Source organism: Myiozetetes cayanensis, unplaced genomic scaffold (genome assembly GCF_022539395.1).
Source record: "Myiozetetes cayanensis isolate MyiCay16 unplaced genomic scaffold, myiCay2020 scf140, whole genome shotgun sequence".
In the NCBI taxonomy this organism is placed as follows: domain Eukaryota; kingdom Metazoa; phylum Chordata; class Aves; order Passeriformes; family Tyrannidae; genus Myiozetetes; species Myiozetetes cayanensis.
Genome location: NW_026087049.1, coordinates 66,674 through 81,638, shown reverse-complemented (window position 1 = coordinate 81,638; position 14,965 = coordinate 66,674). Strand labels below are relative to the sequence as shown.

The window sequence follows — 14,965 nt, the reverse complement described above, 5'->3', positions numbered from 1 at the left end:
GGTTGGGTCCCTCACAGTTCTCTTCTGAACCCTCTGGGTGCCTCCTGGGCCGTCTCCTCTCCCCTGGGGGGTTCCAGCAGGTCCAAGTCCCCCAGGAGTACAAGGGATGGTGCCCATGAGGCTCCTGCAGAGCTCCTGCTCTGCCTGTTCCTCCCAGCTGGGTGGGGTCCACCATGCTCCCCCAGGACATCCCCCCTGCAGCCCTTCCCGATCTCTCACCCCCACCACCAGTCTGGTGCCCCCAGGCTCATCTCTGCCCAGCCTGGGCCAGGGCCACCTAAACCACCCCAGGGTCAACCCCCCAAATGCCACTTATGGCAGCAGCCTCTGCCATGCATCAGTCAGGGCCAATTCCTGCCCCTCTCAGTCCTCGCCCTGGTGCTGAGGGAGCTGAGAACACAAGGATGAGGGTGGTGATGAGGATGGTGATGGTGGCACCAATGGCACCTGTGACTTGGGCTGAGTAATTGCCTGTGGGGCCCCCCACGGTCCCGCTGGCTCTGGGGGCAGGGGCAGCACTAATGGGTGGCCCGGGGTGCAGGGGGACAGGGGCTGTCCTGCCCATGCCCCTACCTGCAGTCCTTCGTGCTGCCCACGCCCTGCCTGTACCCTGCCCGCACCTCTACCTGCACCCCCACTGCCCAGCCCCCACCTCACAGCCCAGGTGCCCCTTGCCCGCTCCTGCCACTTCCCAGCACCCACATTCCTCTCTGCTCCCTGCATCCTACCTACACTGCCTCCCCTTCCCGGCACCCCCATCCCTCCCCCTCCACCTGCATTCCCCCCCATCCTCACCTCACCCCTGCCTCAAAACACCCCAAAGAGGCTCCCTCCCTGCCCTGATTCCCACAACAATTTAGAATCAGGAAAGCAAATCCATAATTTTGGGCTCCTTTTTGCCCATTTATTGGATGTTTTTCCATCCAGAAGCATTCTCAGCCCCCAGGAATCATCGTACCTTGGGGGGGCTGGGGGTCATGATGCTCCATTCTCCCACCAGCCTTCTCTCCCCCAAACCCCTCAGTTCTCTCCAGTCTTGGGCTTTGGGGAATTCTCCCCATTTTGAGAGGTTTGGGGACATTCCCAAAGACTGGCACAGAGCTGCTCCCAGAGGGAATAACACTCCTCCCTGCAGCTCTCAACCCTCATTTCTCTCCTTCACAGCACCTTTTTCACCCCCAATCAGGCTCCTGGCACTCCTGCTTCACCACTACCCTCTGCATCCCACAGAATCCGGTGGCAAATCCAAATCCAAAACTCTTTTCCACCACATTTCCACCCCCTTTAGTTAAACTTCTCTGGGTGCTGACACCCCATGGTGACTCTGGGGGTCCCCAGCTGGGGGGGCCACACTGGTCCTGCTGTCCCCCTGGTCCTGCTCCCCCCAGCCCCAGTGAAGCCTCCACAGCCCGAATTGGGGTTTCTCTCCCCCTGGGTGCTGCTGGAGCTGGGATGGGATCCAGGAGCCTGGCACCACCACCCAGCTCCCCCGGGGGAGGGTAAGGACAGATGGGACTATCCCAGTGCCAGGCTGCCTCTCCTCTTTCACTTCCAGGGATTTCCACCTGGAGCAGGTGAATCCTGGCTCTGTGACCTCTCCTGGCCTTTCCCGAGCCCCCAAACCAGGGGACACACCGGCGTGTCCCCCTCCAAGGGCTGATCCAGCAGCAGAATTCCCTGTGCAGTATCCTGCTCCATGTCAGATCAGTCGGGAATCTCGCTCCAGCTCGACCACAGGGTCACAGATGCTGGTGAAGTGGATCTGGGAGGAGGAGGAGGAGGGAGGAGGGGAGGAAGGCCGAAGGCCATGGCTCACATAGGCTTCCAGGGATCTCAGCAGCTGCCTTGGCTTCTTTTTGGTGGATAATTCCAGCTCTGGAAGGGTCAGAGGGGGAAAAGGTTGAGGGGAGCAAAGCCTGGATGGTGGCAGAGGCCCAACAAACCCAGCATCCCAATGTTTTCCCTTGGGAAAGGGTGTAATTGTGTTTTCCTTGGGATGAGGGAACATGGGAAGCTCCTCTCCACCCCCAACTCAGCACCAGCCTGACCCCCCCTGGACTGGAATCCAGGGAACAGGTGGGACAAAGCCGGATCTCAGCAGTGCCAGCTGGATCCCCATTTCCAGGGGATCCATTAGCTCTGTTGACACCAATCCCCTCTGGAATAAACTCATGGACTGGGGTTAAGCTACAGCTCTGTGTGAGCCTGGGGAGCAGGGAATGTCCCCACATGTCACCCACCTCAAGCCACCCTGGCACAGCATCCCTCTGGAATGGAAAATGGGGGAGGGGGGGAAACCCCTTGGAGCACTGGCATAAGAAAAGATTGTGGAAAACCTCAGTGTGAGGATTAAATGGGGAATGTTTGGGCTTCTGGGCGTTACAGCCCTTGGAACTGGGCTCGGATGTGCTGAGAACACAGCGGGGGGGTCTTCAGGTTGTCCTGGGCTTGTTTTCCCAGGGAAAATAAGGAGAAGGAAAAGCCAGGAAGACAAACCCTTGAGGAAGGACCCAGCGTCGGCGACAGTCCCGCGCTGCCGCTTCCAGAGGCGGAAGAGCCGCAGGAAGGCAGCGGCGTACAGGTCATTCAGCACCCCGATGACCTGCTGCCGGCGGTTGCATTCCCTGGAAAACGGGGAGAGGGGCTTGGCCACGTCCCAGGAAGGGCCCTGGATGCAGACTGAGAGCCCAAAGCCAGACCCCCCTCACCGGGAGAGCCGCTCCTCCCGCAGCGCCTGGACGACGATCCGGGTGATGTTCACGGACATGATGCAGAAGGGAAAATTCTGGAAGAGAATCAGAATTCTGGCGTTATTGCAGCTCAGAGGGAAAACCCTCCTCCCCTCTGGCACCTCCAACCCTTTGACACCACATCTGTGTGGCCCCAAACCCACAGGATGGATGGCAGATCCATGTACTAGGTAACAGCTCTATGGATCCAGGCTTGGATGGATGTGGATGGTTGAGCCGAGCTTGTATCCCAGGCTTAAACATGGACTAAAATGTGGAATTTAAGGAGACAGGCTCCACTCACTTCCATTTTCCTGTTGCCCAACTCCCCAGCCCTTTTATTCCACTCTAAGCCAGGATCAAATCTTTAAAATCCCATTCCCAGCACAAATCCAGCACCTGGAGCTCAGCTCCAGCCTGGATCAGGGCTCCTCGGGCACCACCTTCCTCCCCTCACCAGCCCGAGGGGGTTCAGCATCCCAAAACATTCCCGAAGAGCTCCTTGCTCTTCCCTTTGCCAGAGCACTGGGAATTCCAAGGGAGTCTCCCCCCAGGGAGGAGGGGGAAGGCCGTGCCTGGGTTTCATGCTGGGAGAGCTGGAAGATCTCCCTGGCCAGCGGCAGCGTCCGGGAGTCCAGGACGAAGAACAGGATCTGCATCAGCCCCAGCATTCCCGTCCCACGCAGGTCAGTCCCAGGATCCACACCTGGGGGGGCAGGGACAGCATGGAGTCACTCCCTGCCACCTTCCCCTTCCGTGGGCCGTTGATTCCCTGTCACTGCACTCCCAGGGTACAAGGATCCTGGGGATTCCCTTTCTGGAGGGAAAGTTTCCAGGGAATTTCCCTAATGCGGCCACCACCTCACTCACCTGGGCATTAACTAACCCTGCTCCCCCTGCTACACTCCTGTTCCCACACTTTTCCAGGAGTTACGAGCTTTTTTAGGCACATGGCACTGGGATAGCCTGGCCAAGCAGTCCAGTTGTACTGGGCCCAGTTTGACTTAGTATCTTTATGGATAAAGGGATTGAGGGTGCCCTTGGGAATTTTGTAGGCATATGGAGACGAGTGTAAGGACTGGGGTGAGGCTGCACCTCAAATCCTGGGATCAATTTTGGGGTCCAAGAAGAACACTGAAGTGCTGGAGCGTGTCCAGGGAAGGGCAACGGAGACGGGGCTGGAGCACAGGGTGTGCCTGAGGGAGCTGGGATAGGACAGAGCTGCTCCAGGGGAGGTTTGGGTGGAGTCTGGGAATGGCCAGAGCTCGTTGCCAGCCCTACCCTGGAATCCCAGCTCCTCCCAGTGTGTCCCATAGCGGGGGCAGCCCCGGCGGGAGCGTGTCAGCTGCCGGTAGATGGTCTGGAGGATCCGCATGTGCACCCGCTCCGAGTCATCCAGGGCGCCTGGCAGGAGGGAGGGAGGGGCACCCGGGGGGAGGGAACGCCCCAGGTGGCTAAAAACACCCCTGGGATCTAAAAAACACCCCCCAGCACCCAAAACCAGCCCTCAGCACCCCAAAAACACCCCCCCCGTGCGCCTAAAACACCCCTCAGCATCTCAAACAACAGCATATCCTCCAAAAACCCACCCCAGAGCCCAAAAACACGCCATGGCACCTTACAAATCCCCACAGCTCCCCAAAAACACCCCCTGGCTACCCAAAACCCAGCCCTTGGCACCCAAAAGATGCATCTTGGCGCCCCAACAGCAACCCGTGCCACCTAAAAACATCCCCTGGTGCCCAAAAAACACACCCTGACGCCCTAAGAAATCCCACAGTGCCCAAAAACTGCCCTTTGGTGCCCAAAACCCAACCACAGCCCTCTCAAAAATACCCCCCCCGGCACCTAAAAAATACCACTTGGCTCCTCCAAAACTCCCTTGGTGCCCTTAAAAGGCCCCTCTCAGCCTCCAACCCCACAGTCCCGGGGTTTCCCTGTGTGTGCCCCCCTGGCTGGGCAGATACAACCCCCCCATGGCGAGGGACGGGGGGATTCCCATCCCATCCCATCCCATCCCATCCCATCCCATCCCATCCCATCCCATCCCATCCCATCCCATCCCATCCCATCCGTCCAGGACTGAGGGACAGGAAGGGCTGTGGGGCAGGGGGGATCCTGCATGGGGGGGGAGCTGTGTCCATGGGGAATGGGCAGGGGATGGAACTGGGAGCAGGGGGATCGGGGCTCACTCACACTGTGCCATGGCCAGCACCAGCTCCTGCTCCCCCCGCAGCTGCGGCCGGAGCCGGGGGGACCCCCCGAGGCAGCGCAGCAGGACGGCCAAGGCCCCCCGGCGCCCCGGCCCCCGCGCCTTCCTCTGCAGGAGAGACCCCGGAGCCGTCAGGGCCGAGCCCCCGGGGGCAGGGGGGCTGAGCACCCCCCAGTCCTGATCCCTGCCCCGCCCCCGGGGCCGTACCCGGCTCTGGGGCAGCCCCGAGCTCTGGAAGTGCTGCAGCGCCTCCGCGAAGGAGATCGGGGGAGGGGGCACGGGAGAGGTGCCCCCCAGCCCTGCAGGGAGAGAGGGAGGGGGTTAGACCCCCCCAGTGACCCCTGTTCCCCCTGAGTGACCCCTGAACGCCCAGTGAACCCCCCAGAGTGACCCCCAGGAGGACGGAGCCATGGAGAGCAGGGGCAAAACACTCTCCACAGTCCCCTCCACCCCCAAATAATCCCCCCAGGTGCTCCCCCACCCATCCTGCCCTCCGGGATCCAGGTCCTTCCCTCCTTTCCAGACCTCTCCAGCTCCCAGTACCTGACTGGATCTCTTCCAGAGCCTCCCACTCCTCCTGGGCCCGGCGCTGCTCCTCGCTGATCCCTGCCCGAGGGGAGGGGCACAAGGGTCAGATCCGGGTGGGAGTCATGGGATGGGGGGATTTGCTCCCTTCCCCCAACACCCCCCAGCACATCCTGGAGCTGGATTTCCCCTTTTCCAGGGAAAATCCCAACTGCAAGGTTTATCTTGGGTGGTCTTGGGGAACAAGCCGGGACCAGATGGATTTGATTGAGGCTTCCCTGCTGGATCCCTGAGGTCCCTCCCGGCCCCCCAGGTGACCTTCCCACCAGAGAACACCGGGATCGATCCAAGAGAAGCAAGAGAAGCTCACCAGGGGCCGAGCACTGCCCTGCTCCAAGCACCAGTGCCTGCAGGACCCCATCCTGCCCCAGAGCCGGGAGCTGGGGGGAGAGAGGGAACCACAGTGTCACCCCCGAGCCAGACCCCAAACACCAACCGACCCCAAACCGCGAGGATTTCCCCGCGGGAACAGCCCCTGTGCCCCACCGGCAGGTGGCTCAGGCCCCTCTGGAAGGGGGTTTTGGGGGGGGCAGTTGTGCCTCCCAGATGATTTTATACGGACAGAATGGAGCGGTGAGGGGGACCGGGCCCCCGGAGGTGAGGGGGGCCCCGGGGGCTCGGCCGGACACGCACGGGCAGGGACTTGCCGGGGGAAACACGCGCGGCCGCCGCTCCAGGGCCCCGGCGCCGCTCATGGCCTGCGGGAGGAGAGCGGGGCGGAGATCAGAGCTGGGGAGGAGGGTCCTGGAGACTGACACCCCCCAGGAGACCCTCCCTGGAGACTGACACCCCCCAGGACCACCCCGGCCCACTCAGGACCCCCCCAGCCCCTCACGGGCACCCTCAGGACTCTCCTCTGGTCTCTCAGTGCCCCCCCTGCAGCCCCTCAGGAGCACCCCCAGGTCCCTGCCAGCGCCCCCAGATCCCCTCCCAGCCCCTCAGGAGGCCCCCCGGGTCCCTCGAACACCCCCAGGGCCCCCACAAATCCCCTCCCAGCCCCTCAGGAGCCCCCCCGGGTCCCTCGAACACCCCCAGGGCCCCCCAGAGCCCCTCACGGGGGTCCCGTTCCCGCCCTGACCCCGCGGGGCCCCTCCCGGCCCGGCGCCGCCACACTGCGCAGGCGCGGCCGCGCTGCACGCCGGGAGTTGGAGTCCTCGGCCCAGCCCGCTGGGAGAGACGCGGGACTACAACTCCCGTCGTGCCCCGCGCGGGGCGGTGACGGGGGCGCGCGAGGGTCAAACATGGGCGAGACCAGAGGGTGGGGCTACGCTCGGGGGGGCGGGGCTACGACCGGGGGCGGGGACTGGGGACAGTGGGGCGGGGCTACAGGGCGGGGGGGCGACCACTCCCGGGGACCAGTGCCCGGGACCAGTGCCCAGTCCCAGCTCCCAGTGCCAGTCCCAGCTCCCAGTATCCCACTACCAGTTCCTAGTGTCAGCTCCCAGTGCCCACTTGCCATCTCCCGGTGCCCAGTGCCAATTCTCAGACCCAGCTCCCAGTGCTCTGTGACAGCTCCAAGTGACTCCGTGACTCCATATCCCAGTAGTGATGCCTCCCAGTGCCCAGTGCTTGCGTCCTGCTTGCAGCTCGCAGTGCCCCGTGCCAGCTCCCAGTGCCAGCTCCCAGTGCCAGCTCCCAGTGCCCAGTTCCCAGTGCCCAGTTCCCAGTGCCCAGTGCCTGCGTCCCGCTTGCAGCTCGCAGTGCCCCGTGCCAGCTCCCAGTGCCAGCTCCCAGTGCCAGCTCCCAGTGCCCAGTTCCCAGTGCCCAGTTCCCAGTGCCCAGTGCCTGCTTGCAGCTCGCAGTGCCCCGTGACAGCTCCCACTGTCAGCTCCCAGCAGCCACTGCCTGTTTCATGGTTCCAAGCTCCCGGAATCCCAGTGCCCGCCCCCAGTGCCCAGTCCCGTGACTCGGTGCCAGCTCCCAGTTCCCAGTGTAAACCCCCGCCCCTCCCGCGGTCCTCCCGCCCATTGCCGGTGCCGCTCCCCTTTTCCCAGTCTTTTTCGCCCTTGCCGTCCCCTCGCCCCGGTTACTCCTGTCCCCGCCGGACGGCGCAGCAACATGTGGCTGCAGGCGATGCTCTATCTCGTCCCCCTCCTTCTCCTCGTCGTCCTCCTCCTCTTCTTCATCCCGGTCCTCTTCTTCCTGTTCCCACAACTCTCGGGCGGCCCCAACCCCTTCGCCGCCGACAGCCGCCGCCCGCCCGGGCCGCTCGTCACCGACAAGGCTGTGCGGAGGACCGTCGTCAAGACAGGTACGGGACCCCCGGCACAGCACCGGCCCCTCAGGGCGATGTCTCCCACCGGGGTGGCGTCAATCGTCCCGGCATTGCCCCTGGAGCGGAATCACCCCCCGGGCTGTCACGGCCCCCGCAGTGCAGCGCTGACTCCCCCAGGGTGGCATCAGCCCCCCCTTGTCAGTCTGAAACCATCCAGGGTGGCATTGTCCCTCCCCCACGTGGAGTCCCCCCCCGTGTCAGTATGTACCCCCCCGGTGGGGTCAGTCTGAAGGCCCCCAAGATGGCACTGTCCCCCCAGTGTCAGAGTCACCCCCGTGTTAGTGTGACCCCCCCCCCGAGGGTGACACCCCCCAGCCTGGTATCACCCCTGGGTGCCGCCCCCTCGCCGTGGTTTCGGGGGTACCCCATGCCCCAGGGGTGCCCCCCCGCTGACACCCCCTCTCCCTGCAGTGTTCTCGGTAGACAAGGTGCCCCCCCAGCTCGATGCCATCGTGGTGGGCAGCGGCGTGGGGGGCCTGGCGGCAGCCGCGCTCCTGGCCAAGGCCGGCCGGAGGGTGCTGGTGCTGGAGCAGCACGGGAAGCTGGGAGGCTGCTGCCACACCTTCACCGAGAAGGGCTTCGAGTTCGACACCGGTACGATCTGGGGCCCCAGAATTCCCCCCCTGGATCTGAAGGAGGGGGCTGGGGCACACTCGGGGTGGGAATCGCACCCATCGGGGGTCAGGTCAGGGGGCCCCAGCACCCACCCTGTGCTAGACAAGGCTGTTCTTCACCCCAAAATTCTCTGGCTGCAAAGCACCAAACCCCCCTGAATTCCCCATATCCAGCCCCTACGGAACTCTCAGAAACAATATTCAACCAGGAATATTGCCTTAGGACAAACTTGGCACCTCCTTGGAAAACTCCTCCACAGCAAGACAAAGTCCAGCTCTGCGTACCCCCGGAGCTCCAGGATTAATTATTTCCACAGGGATGAGAAATCGCGATGTGTAACAAAATTCCCAATTAAAAACACCACGGCAAGCAGCATTCACCCCAAGTGGGTGGCTGGTGTATCCCAGATTTTCCCTTTCCCTTCCAAAGGGAGCTGTTGAGTGGGGGTGGAAAAATAAGAGGAGGGTCCTGTACATCCCGGGGTGGAAAAAACACAGGAAAAATACCAATATGGAAAAAAATTCCCCAGATTCCCAAATAAAAATGTGATGGTGAAAACTGTTTACCCCAAGTGGGAGGTGTGTGTATCCCAGATTTTCCCTTTCCCTTCCACATGGAGTTGATGGGGAGGGGATGGATAAATAGAGGTGCATTCAGTGCATCCTGGGGTGGGAAAATAAAGGAAAAAAAAGGAAAAATGAAGAAAAAAGCGGACAAAACCAGTAAAATGTCTCTTTTAGGGATCCACTATGTGGGGGAGATGCAGGAGAGCTCCCTGATGCGGTTCCTGATGGACCAGCTGACGGATGGGCAGCTGGAGTGGGCCCAGCTCCCGACTGTCTACGATACCGTGGTTCTGGGGGACCCCCAGGGCAACAGCAAGACCTACCAGATCTATGCTGGGGAGCAGGAACTTTACCAGAAGCTGAAGGAGCAGTTCCCTGGAGAAGCCGCGGCCATCGATAAGTTCCAGCAGCTGGTGAAGGTAGAGGCACATCTGGGTGGGATAAAACAAGGGGGTTGGGATCGGGAGGATCACACCAAGAGGGGAAACCCCCTGGCACCCAGACACTGGCCACCCCCAGGGAATGATGGCCTTGTCCCAGAAGCGTTGGGAAACATCCAAAGTCGCCCTTTCCTGCCTCAAAACCCCAGCACCCCACATCTTCTGGGGGACATTTTTCAAGGGACCTTTTTTTTATATGGAGCTTTTTGGGGGAGTTTTGTGGGGGAGCTTTCCAGTAGAGTTTTCCTGATTGGGGGAGTTTTTATGGGGAGCTTTGTTAGGGGGAGCTTTATGGATGGGAGATTTTTTGCGGGGGGAGGGGGGGAAGCTTCTTGGGGGAGCCAGCACTCCCCTTGTCCACAGCTGCCCAGGACGCCCAGCGGTGAATTTAAGGGGAAAAAGGTGCTTTGGGGCGTTTTTGGGGCGTGGCCCCGCTGAGCCCTGTGCTCCCCCCGCAGAGCACCAGCTGGGGGGTTGTGCTGCTGAGTGTCCTGAAGATGCTGCCGCGGTACCTGGTGAGGCTCCTGTGCTGGTCCGGGCTCCTCCCGCGCGTCTGCGCCTTCTCCCGCATGGCCTCGCGCAGCCTCAAGGAGGTGGTGGACGGCCTCACCCCCAACCCCGAGCTCCGGGCTGTCCTCAGCTACCTCTTCCCCACCTACGGTAGGTGACCAGGAGGCTCCAGGGTGGCGTCAAACTGGGAATGTCCCCTCCTGGAATCCCTGAACCTCTCCCTTGCCTCCATCCCAACGCCCGGGGCTTTGCTCGTGGCCTGCCACGACTTGGTCGGGTTGGTGACCACGGGCTTTGCCCATGCCCGACGTCCTCCCCGCTCCTCCAAGTTCCTCACCTGCATCCCTCCTTCTCCCCAGCGTTGTGTCTATGGTGTTCCTCATCCTAAAACCTTTAGGATAAGCCCCAAACCCGTGATTTGGCCCAAACCCACCTTGGCTGCCTCTTTCTCCAGGTGTGATCTCCTCCAAGGTCAGCTTCTCCATGCACAGCATCCTGGTGAACCACTTCCTCCGCGGTGCGTGGTACCCCAAAGGCGGCTCCGGGGAAATCGTCTTCCACACCATTTTGGTGATCCGGAAAGCCGGGGGCAATGTGTTTGGGAAGGCGCCGGTGGAGAGGATCCTGCTGGACTCCCAGGGCAGAGCCTGCGGTGAGCGCCGGCGCGGGATGGGCTGCGGGGCCGCTCCCCGAAGCGGGGTCCCTTCACCAGCACCGCTCCCCCCGCTCTGGGTTTTCCCTCCCAGGTGTGAGTGTCAAAAAAGGCCAAGATTCGGTGAAGATCTTCGCTCCCATAATCATTTCGGACGCCGGGATATTCAACACCTACGAGAAGCTGCTGCCCCCAGAGGCACAGGCTCTGCCAGGTACCGCGGCAGCGCCGGGCTCCGGGGCGGTTACAGTGTTAATCCTGTCCTAAGCTTCATCCCAAAGCGGATTTATCAGTTAACATTTAAGTTAATGTTAAATCGCTCCTGTGCTGCAGCCCTCAAACCCAGCCCTGGCCACTTGTTTCTTCACAGGGGTTTTAATTAAGCCTAAATTAATCAACTGAGATTGACCATAGTTAGAAAAGTCCTGATTTGGTGCAAGGATTCCCTAAAAAACACAGTGTAGGGCCTTGGAATTTGTGGAAGCTGGTGGAATGTCCACCTAAAGTTGGGTTTAGAGCTGCCAAAAAACCTGCTGGAAGGGGCAAGGGTGGGTGGAAGGGGCAGGGATGGGGGCAAAGTGGGATGGTTGGGTGGAAGGGGATGGGGTGGTTGGGAAGGGGCACAGATGGGTGGAAGAGGCACAGCTGGGTGTAAGGGACACCACTGGGAATGGGGATGGGTGGGTGGGTGTGTGGGAAGGGGGAACAAGTGGATAGGAAGAGGGCGTGGGTGGGTGGAAGTGGCACAGCTGGGTGGAAGGCGCACACCTGGGGGGAATGGGGATGGGGGGAATGGGGATGGGTGGGTGGGAAGTGCAGGGTTTGATGAGAGGGGGTCAGGATTGGAGAAACCACTTCATAGCAGAGGATCCTAGAAAAGCCTGATTTTCCCCAGGAAAGACTAATCCCCCTTTTTCTCTCCTCTTGCAGAGATCCAGTCCCAGCTCTCCCTGGTGGCCCACGGCGAGGGCTGTTTCACTGTCTTCGTCGGCCTAAACGGCTCAAGGGAAGAGTTGGGGGTGGAGCCCACCAACTACTTCATGTACCCAGGGAGTGACCTGGATGGAATGTAGGTTTGGCTTCACCTGCTTCATTGAGGTTAAGGAGATGAATTCCTGGGCGGTGACTCAGAAAACAGGGATTCAGTTGAAATGAGGATCCGGCCAAAGGTATGCACCAAACTCACCTCAACCTTTGCATCCCCCTGCAGCATGAGGCACTACATGGCTTCATCCAGAGAAGAAGCTGCCAAGAACATGCCTTTCGTCTTTGTCACCTCCCCCTCGTCCAAGGACCCCACCTGGGAAATGAGGCACCCAGGTAAGACTGAAGCCCAACCACAAATGCTTGTTAGGGCATCCAAAACTCTTGTTGTGGTTTGGTGACCCCCAACAATGAGTTTCTTCTCAACTATCCATGGTCAAAGGTACTGAGCAGGTGACTCATGGAATGCAGTCTTTGAGACTGGATGAAGGACATGGAACCCCAAAGACCTGGGGACATCCCCTGGGTTTGGGTGGGGAGGGTTTGGAGCAGCAGGGTGGGGTGAATGTGGGCAGAGGGATAAGTGCCCCATCCTTGTCCCCCCGCAGGTAAATCCACGCTGGCCATCGTCACCTTCGCCAGGTACGAGTGGTTTGAGGAGTGGAAGGACAAACAGGTCAAAAAGAGGGGTGATGACTACGAGGACCTGAAGAAGACCTTTGTGGATGCTGTCATGCAGACTGTCTACAAGCTCTACCCCCGCATCGAGGGCAGGGTGAGGAAACTCGGGGCTTGGGGGTCCTAAACTTGGGTTTCCAGGGTCCTCCAGCTTCTCTCTGTGTCCCCTCTACACACCCAGCACTGCAGCTGGGGCTGAACCCCCTGGACACGAGGTCCAGCATCGCTCTAAGCCATCACTGCTGCCTCCTCATGCTGCGAGGGTGAGTGGTCATGGAATCAGGGAGTGCTTTGGGTGGGAAGGGACTTTAGAGCTCATCCTGTTCCACTCTCTGCCGTGGGCAGACACAGCTTCCACTAGAGAAGTTTGCTTCAAGCCCTGTCCAACCTGGGCAGACCTGGATGACTGTCCCGGCATGATCCTTCAGAACCAAACCACCCGAGGGTCTGCGAGGGAACTCACTGCAGCCCGTACCCCCCAAAAACAGCTTTCTGAAGCACAAAGCTTCCCCCCTCCCTGTCCTGCTACCCTGCAGACCCACCCTGTTGCCCCATCCCTGCAGGTTGAGTACCTGTCCAGCGGGACGCCCCTCACCAACCAGCACTACCTCGCCAGCCCCCGCGGGGAGCTGTACGGCACCGACCACGGCATCCCCCGCCTGCAGGCCGAGGTCATGGCTGCTGTGCGGGCAGAGACCGCCGTCCCCAACCTCTACCTGACAGGTGACAGGGCCAGCAGTGTCCTCAGGCGGGGACAGCTCTGGGGGAGCGGGGTGTGGGGGCAGGAAACTTCCAATCCTGAAATGGCATAAAGGGAAGAGCCCCTGCGGTGCTGTGGGTCAGCGGGAGAGCCGCTGGAGAAGTGGAGTTCCATAGTCCCAAGGCGAGGAGAAAAGGGCTGTGCTCCTCCAACTCTGGGAGGTTGTCTCCTTGCCCGGTGCAGGATGGGGCAGGATGAAACCCTTTTCCTGCTGGGGAGAAGGAAGGGGTCAAACAGGGAGGGGGTTGTGGGTTCAGACCCCAGGGATGGTGTGGGGGCAGCTGGAACGTGAGGAAGGTGATGCCCAAACCAGCATTTACGGTCGGCTGGGATAGAATGGGGAGCAAGGACTGCTCACAGGGGGACCATGGCCGCTTCTCCCTCCTTCCAGGGCAGGATTTGTGCCTGGGTGGCTTCATGGGAGCCCTGCAAGGAGCCGTCATCTGCGCCAGCACCATCCTCAAGCGCAACCTCTACGTTGACCTGGTGAGGCTGCAGAAAAGCTTGAAGGCCACCAACTCCAAGAAGGGAAACTAACACCTGCTGTCCCACCATCAGGGACCCCCCCTGCCCCACCACATCACCCCCACCTCCGCCTTCTCTGCTGTCACACACCCGTAGCGGATCCATCCCCGTGCAAAGCCAAGGATTTCAATCCAGGAAGATGCCATTCCCGTTCATAGCTAGATTGTCTTGCACCTCACCCACCTGAAACGCATCTGCTTCTACCACTGCTTGTCCCTGGCCGTGAAGAGGGTCCCCAAGAGCTGCCCCACGGGGCCGTGGCCAGGAGGGAAGTCAAGGTAACCCCAAAACAGGCAGCACCGGTAACAGCACCGAGCAGCAGCACCCACAGAGCCGGCAGCACCCAGGGCTGGATCCCACCAGGGGAGCATCGGAAGGGCATCAACCTCCACCTGCATCCCCCAGCAAACACCCCCTTCACCTGCAACCCCCGGAGCTATTTGAGAGCAATGGCCCTTGTGGGCTGTCCGGTGCTTCCACAATCATTTCTGGGGGCAGCAGGACCCCGACACCCCGATATTCCCGGGGTTTGGGCACTGCTCTCCCCCTATCGCCCCAAGGCGTCGATGGCTCAAACAGTACAAAAGTCCTTCTGCCTCCTGGGAAAAGTTTGGGAACATTGTCCAAGTCCTATCTGGTTGGGAAGGGAAGCACAAGAGACTGGAAAGAAATAAATATAAGAGTGCTCGTGAGCCTGGGATTGGTGCCTCGTGACGGGTCAGCAGGGCTGGGTGATGTCACGGGGAAGGGAAGGGGAAGGAGGAAGGAGAGCCCATCCTTGTGAACGTTGCTGGGGGCTTACACTGCCCAGTTTTGGGGAGGAATAACAACAGAAAGGCTGTAAATGGGAAACCTGAGGAAAGCCAGTGGCCCATGTGGATTTACCTATGATTCCCCAAACCCCAACTGTCCCCATCTCCCACCTCCTGGTCCCCCACCCTCTGTGACACCCTGAGGTGGCCCTGTCATTGCTGTGAGCATGGCAAGGCCTTTGAGAACATCATCTGCAGCCACAGAGAGGATGGGGGCACCTTGGGCTGCGTCTCAAAGCTTGTGAGACTGACCCAGGTTTTCCAGATTGGGTCCTGGGAGTCCCCCAGAAACATCTTTGTTCAGGTAATGCAGCAGCTGGATGAGAATTTCTCCCCTTTTTGCTCGGTTTGAACAGAACTGGACTGGCACAGCACAAGGTTTAAAGCTGCTGCCGGTACAAATCTGGTTTATTTGTGGATTTTGGTACCTCCTTGGGCCATTCCTCACTCCCCAACTTCCCACCAAACCCCTCCATCCCAATTTTTTTATGTTCCATCTCTCTTTTTTGATGCTCTCATCAATTTTGAAGCCTCCTTGCTCACTGAAAACCCTCCTCTCCCAGCCTCCCACCATCCCTGTGTGTGTCCCTCCTTCAGGGTAGAGCCTCAGTCATTCCAGTGT

The 14,965-nt window shown here is 60.5% G+C and overlaps 2 protein-coding genes across 5 annotated transcripts; one reads left to right on the top strand and one right to left on the bottom strand.

Annotated features, from left to right (window-relative positions):
- Window positions 1–879: 879 nt before the first annotated feature.
- On the bottom strand, window positions 880–6,627 carry ELMOD3 (ELMO domain containing 3). 3 transcript variants are annotated; one of them, XM_050310036.1, is made up of 11 exons: window positions 6,605–6,627; window positions 6,174–6,224; window positions 5,837–5,906; window positions 5,485–5,547; window positions 5,149–5,240; window positions 4,926–5,049; window positions 4,011–4,202; window positions 3,305–3,435; window positions 2,709–2,785; window positions 2,497–2,624; window positions 880–1,875 (listed from the first exon to the last, which is right to left on the bottom strand). In XM_050310036.1, exons 2-11 carry the CDS (start codon window positions 6,219–6,221, stop codon window positions 1,700–1,702), a joined length of 1,101 nt encoding a protein of 366 aa, XP_050165993.1. In that variant the 5' UTR covers window positions 6,222–6,224; window positions 6,605–6,627; the 3' UTR covers window positions 880–1,699. The 3 variants fall into 3 exon arrangements, with proteins under 3 accessions (XP_050165993.1, XP_050165995.1, XP_050165994.1); XM_050310038.1 differs by having other exon boundaries at window positions 4,011–4,133; XM_050310037.1 differs by lacking the exon at window positions 6,605–6,627 and having other exon boundaries at window positions 4,011–4,133; window positions 4,928–5,049; window positions 6,160–6,236.
- An 864-nt stretch (window positions 6,628–7,491) lies between these two features.
- On the top strand, window positions 7,492–14,231 carry RETSAT (retinol saturase). 2 transcript variants are annotated; one of them, XM_050310034.1, is made up of 11 exons: window positions 7,494–7,777; window positions 8,213–8,395; window positions 9,157–9,401; window positions 9,881–10,082; window positions 10,387–10,584; window positions 10,679–10,798; window positions 11,515–11,653; window positions 11,795–11,904; window positions 12,177–12,343; window positions 12,810–12,969; window positions 13,398–14,231. In XM_050310034.1, the coding sequence occupies exons 1-11, from the start codon at window positions 7,585–7,587 to the stop codon at window positions 13,541–13,543; spliced, it is 1,863 nt and encodes a 620-aa protein (XP_050165991.1). In that variant the 5' UTR covers window positions 7,494–7,584; the 3' UTR covers window positions 13,544–14,231. The 2 variants fall into 2 exon arrangements, with proteins under 2 accessions (XP_050165992.1, XP_050165991.1); XM_050310035.1 differs by lacking the exon at window positions 12,810–12,969 and having other exon boundaries at window positions 7,492–7,777.
- The last annotated feature ends 734 nt before the right edge of the window (window positions 14,232–14,965 follow it).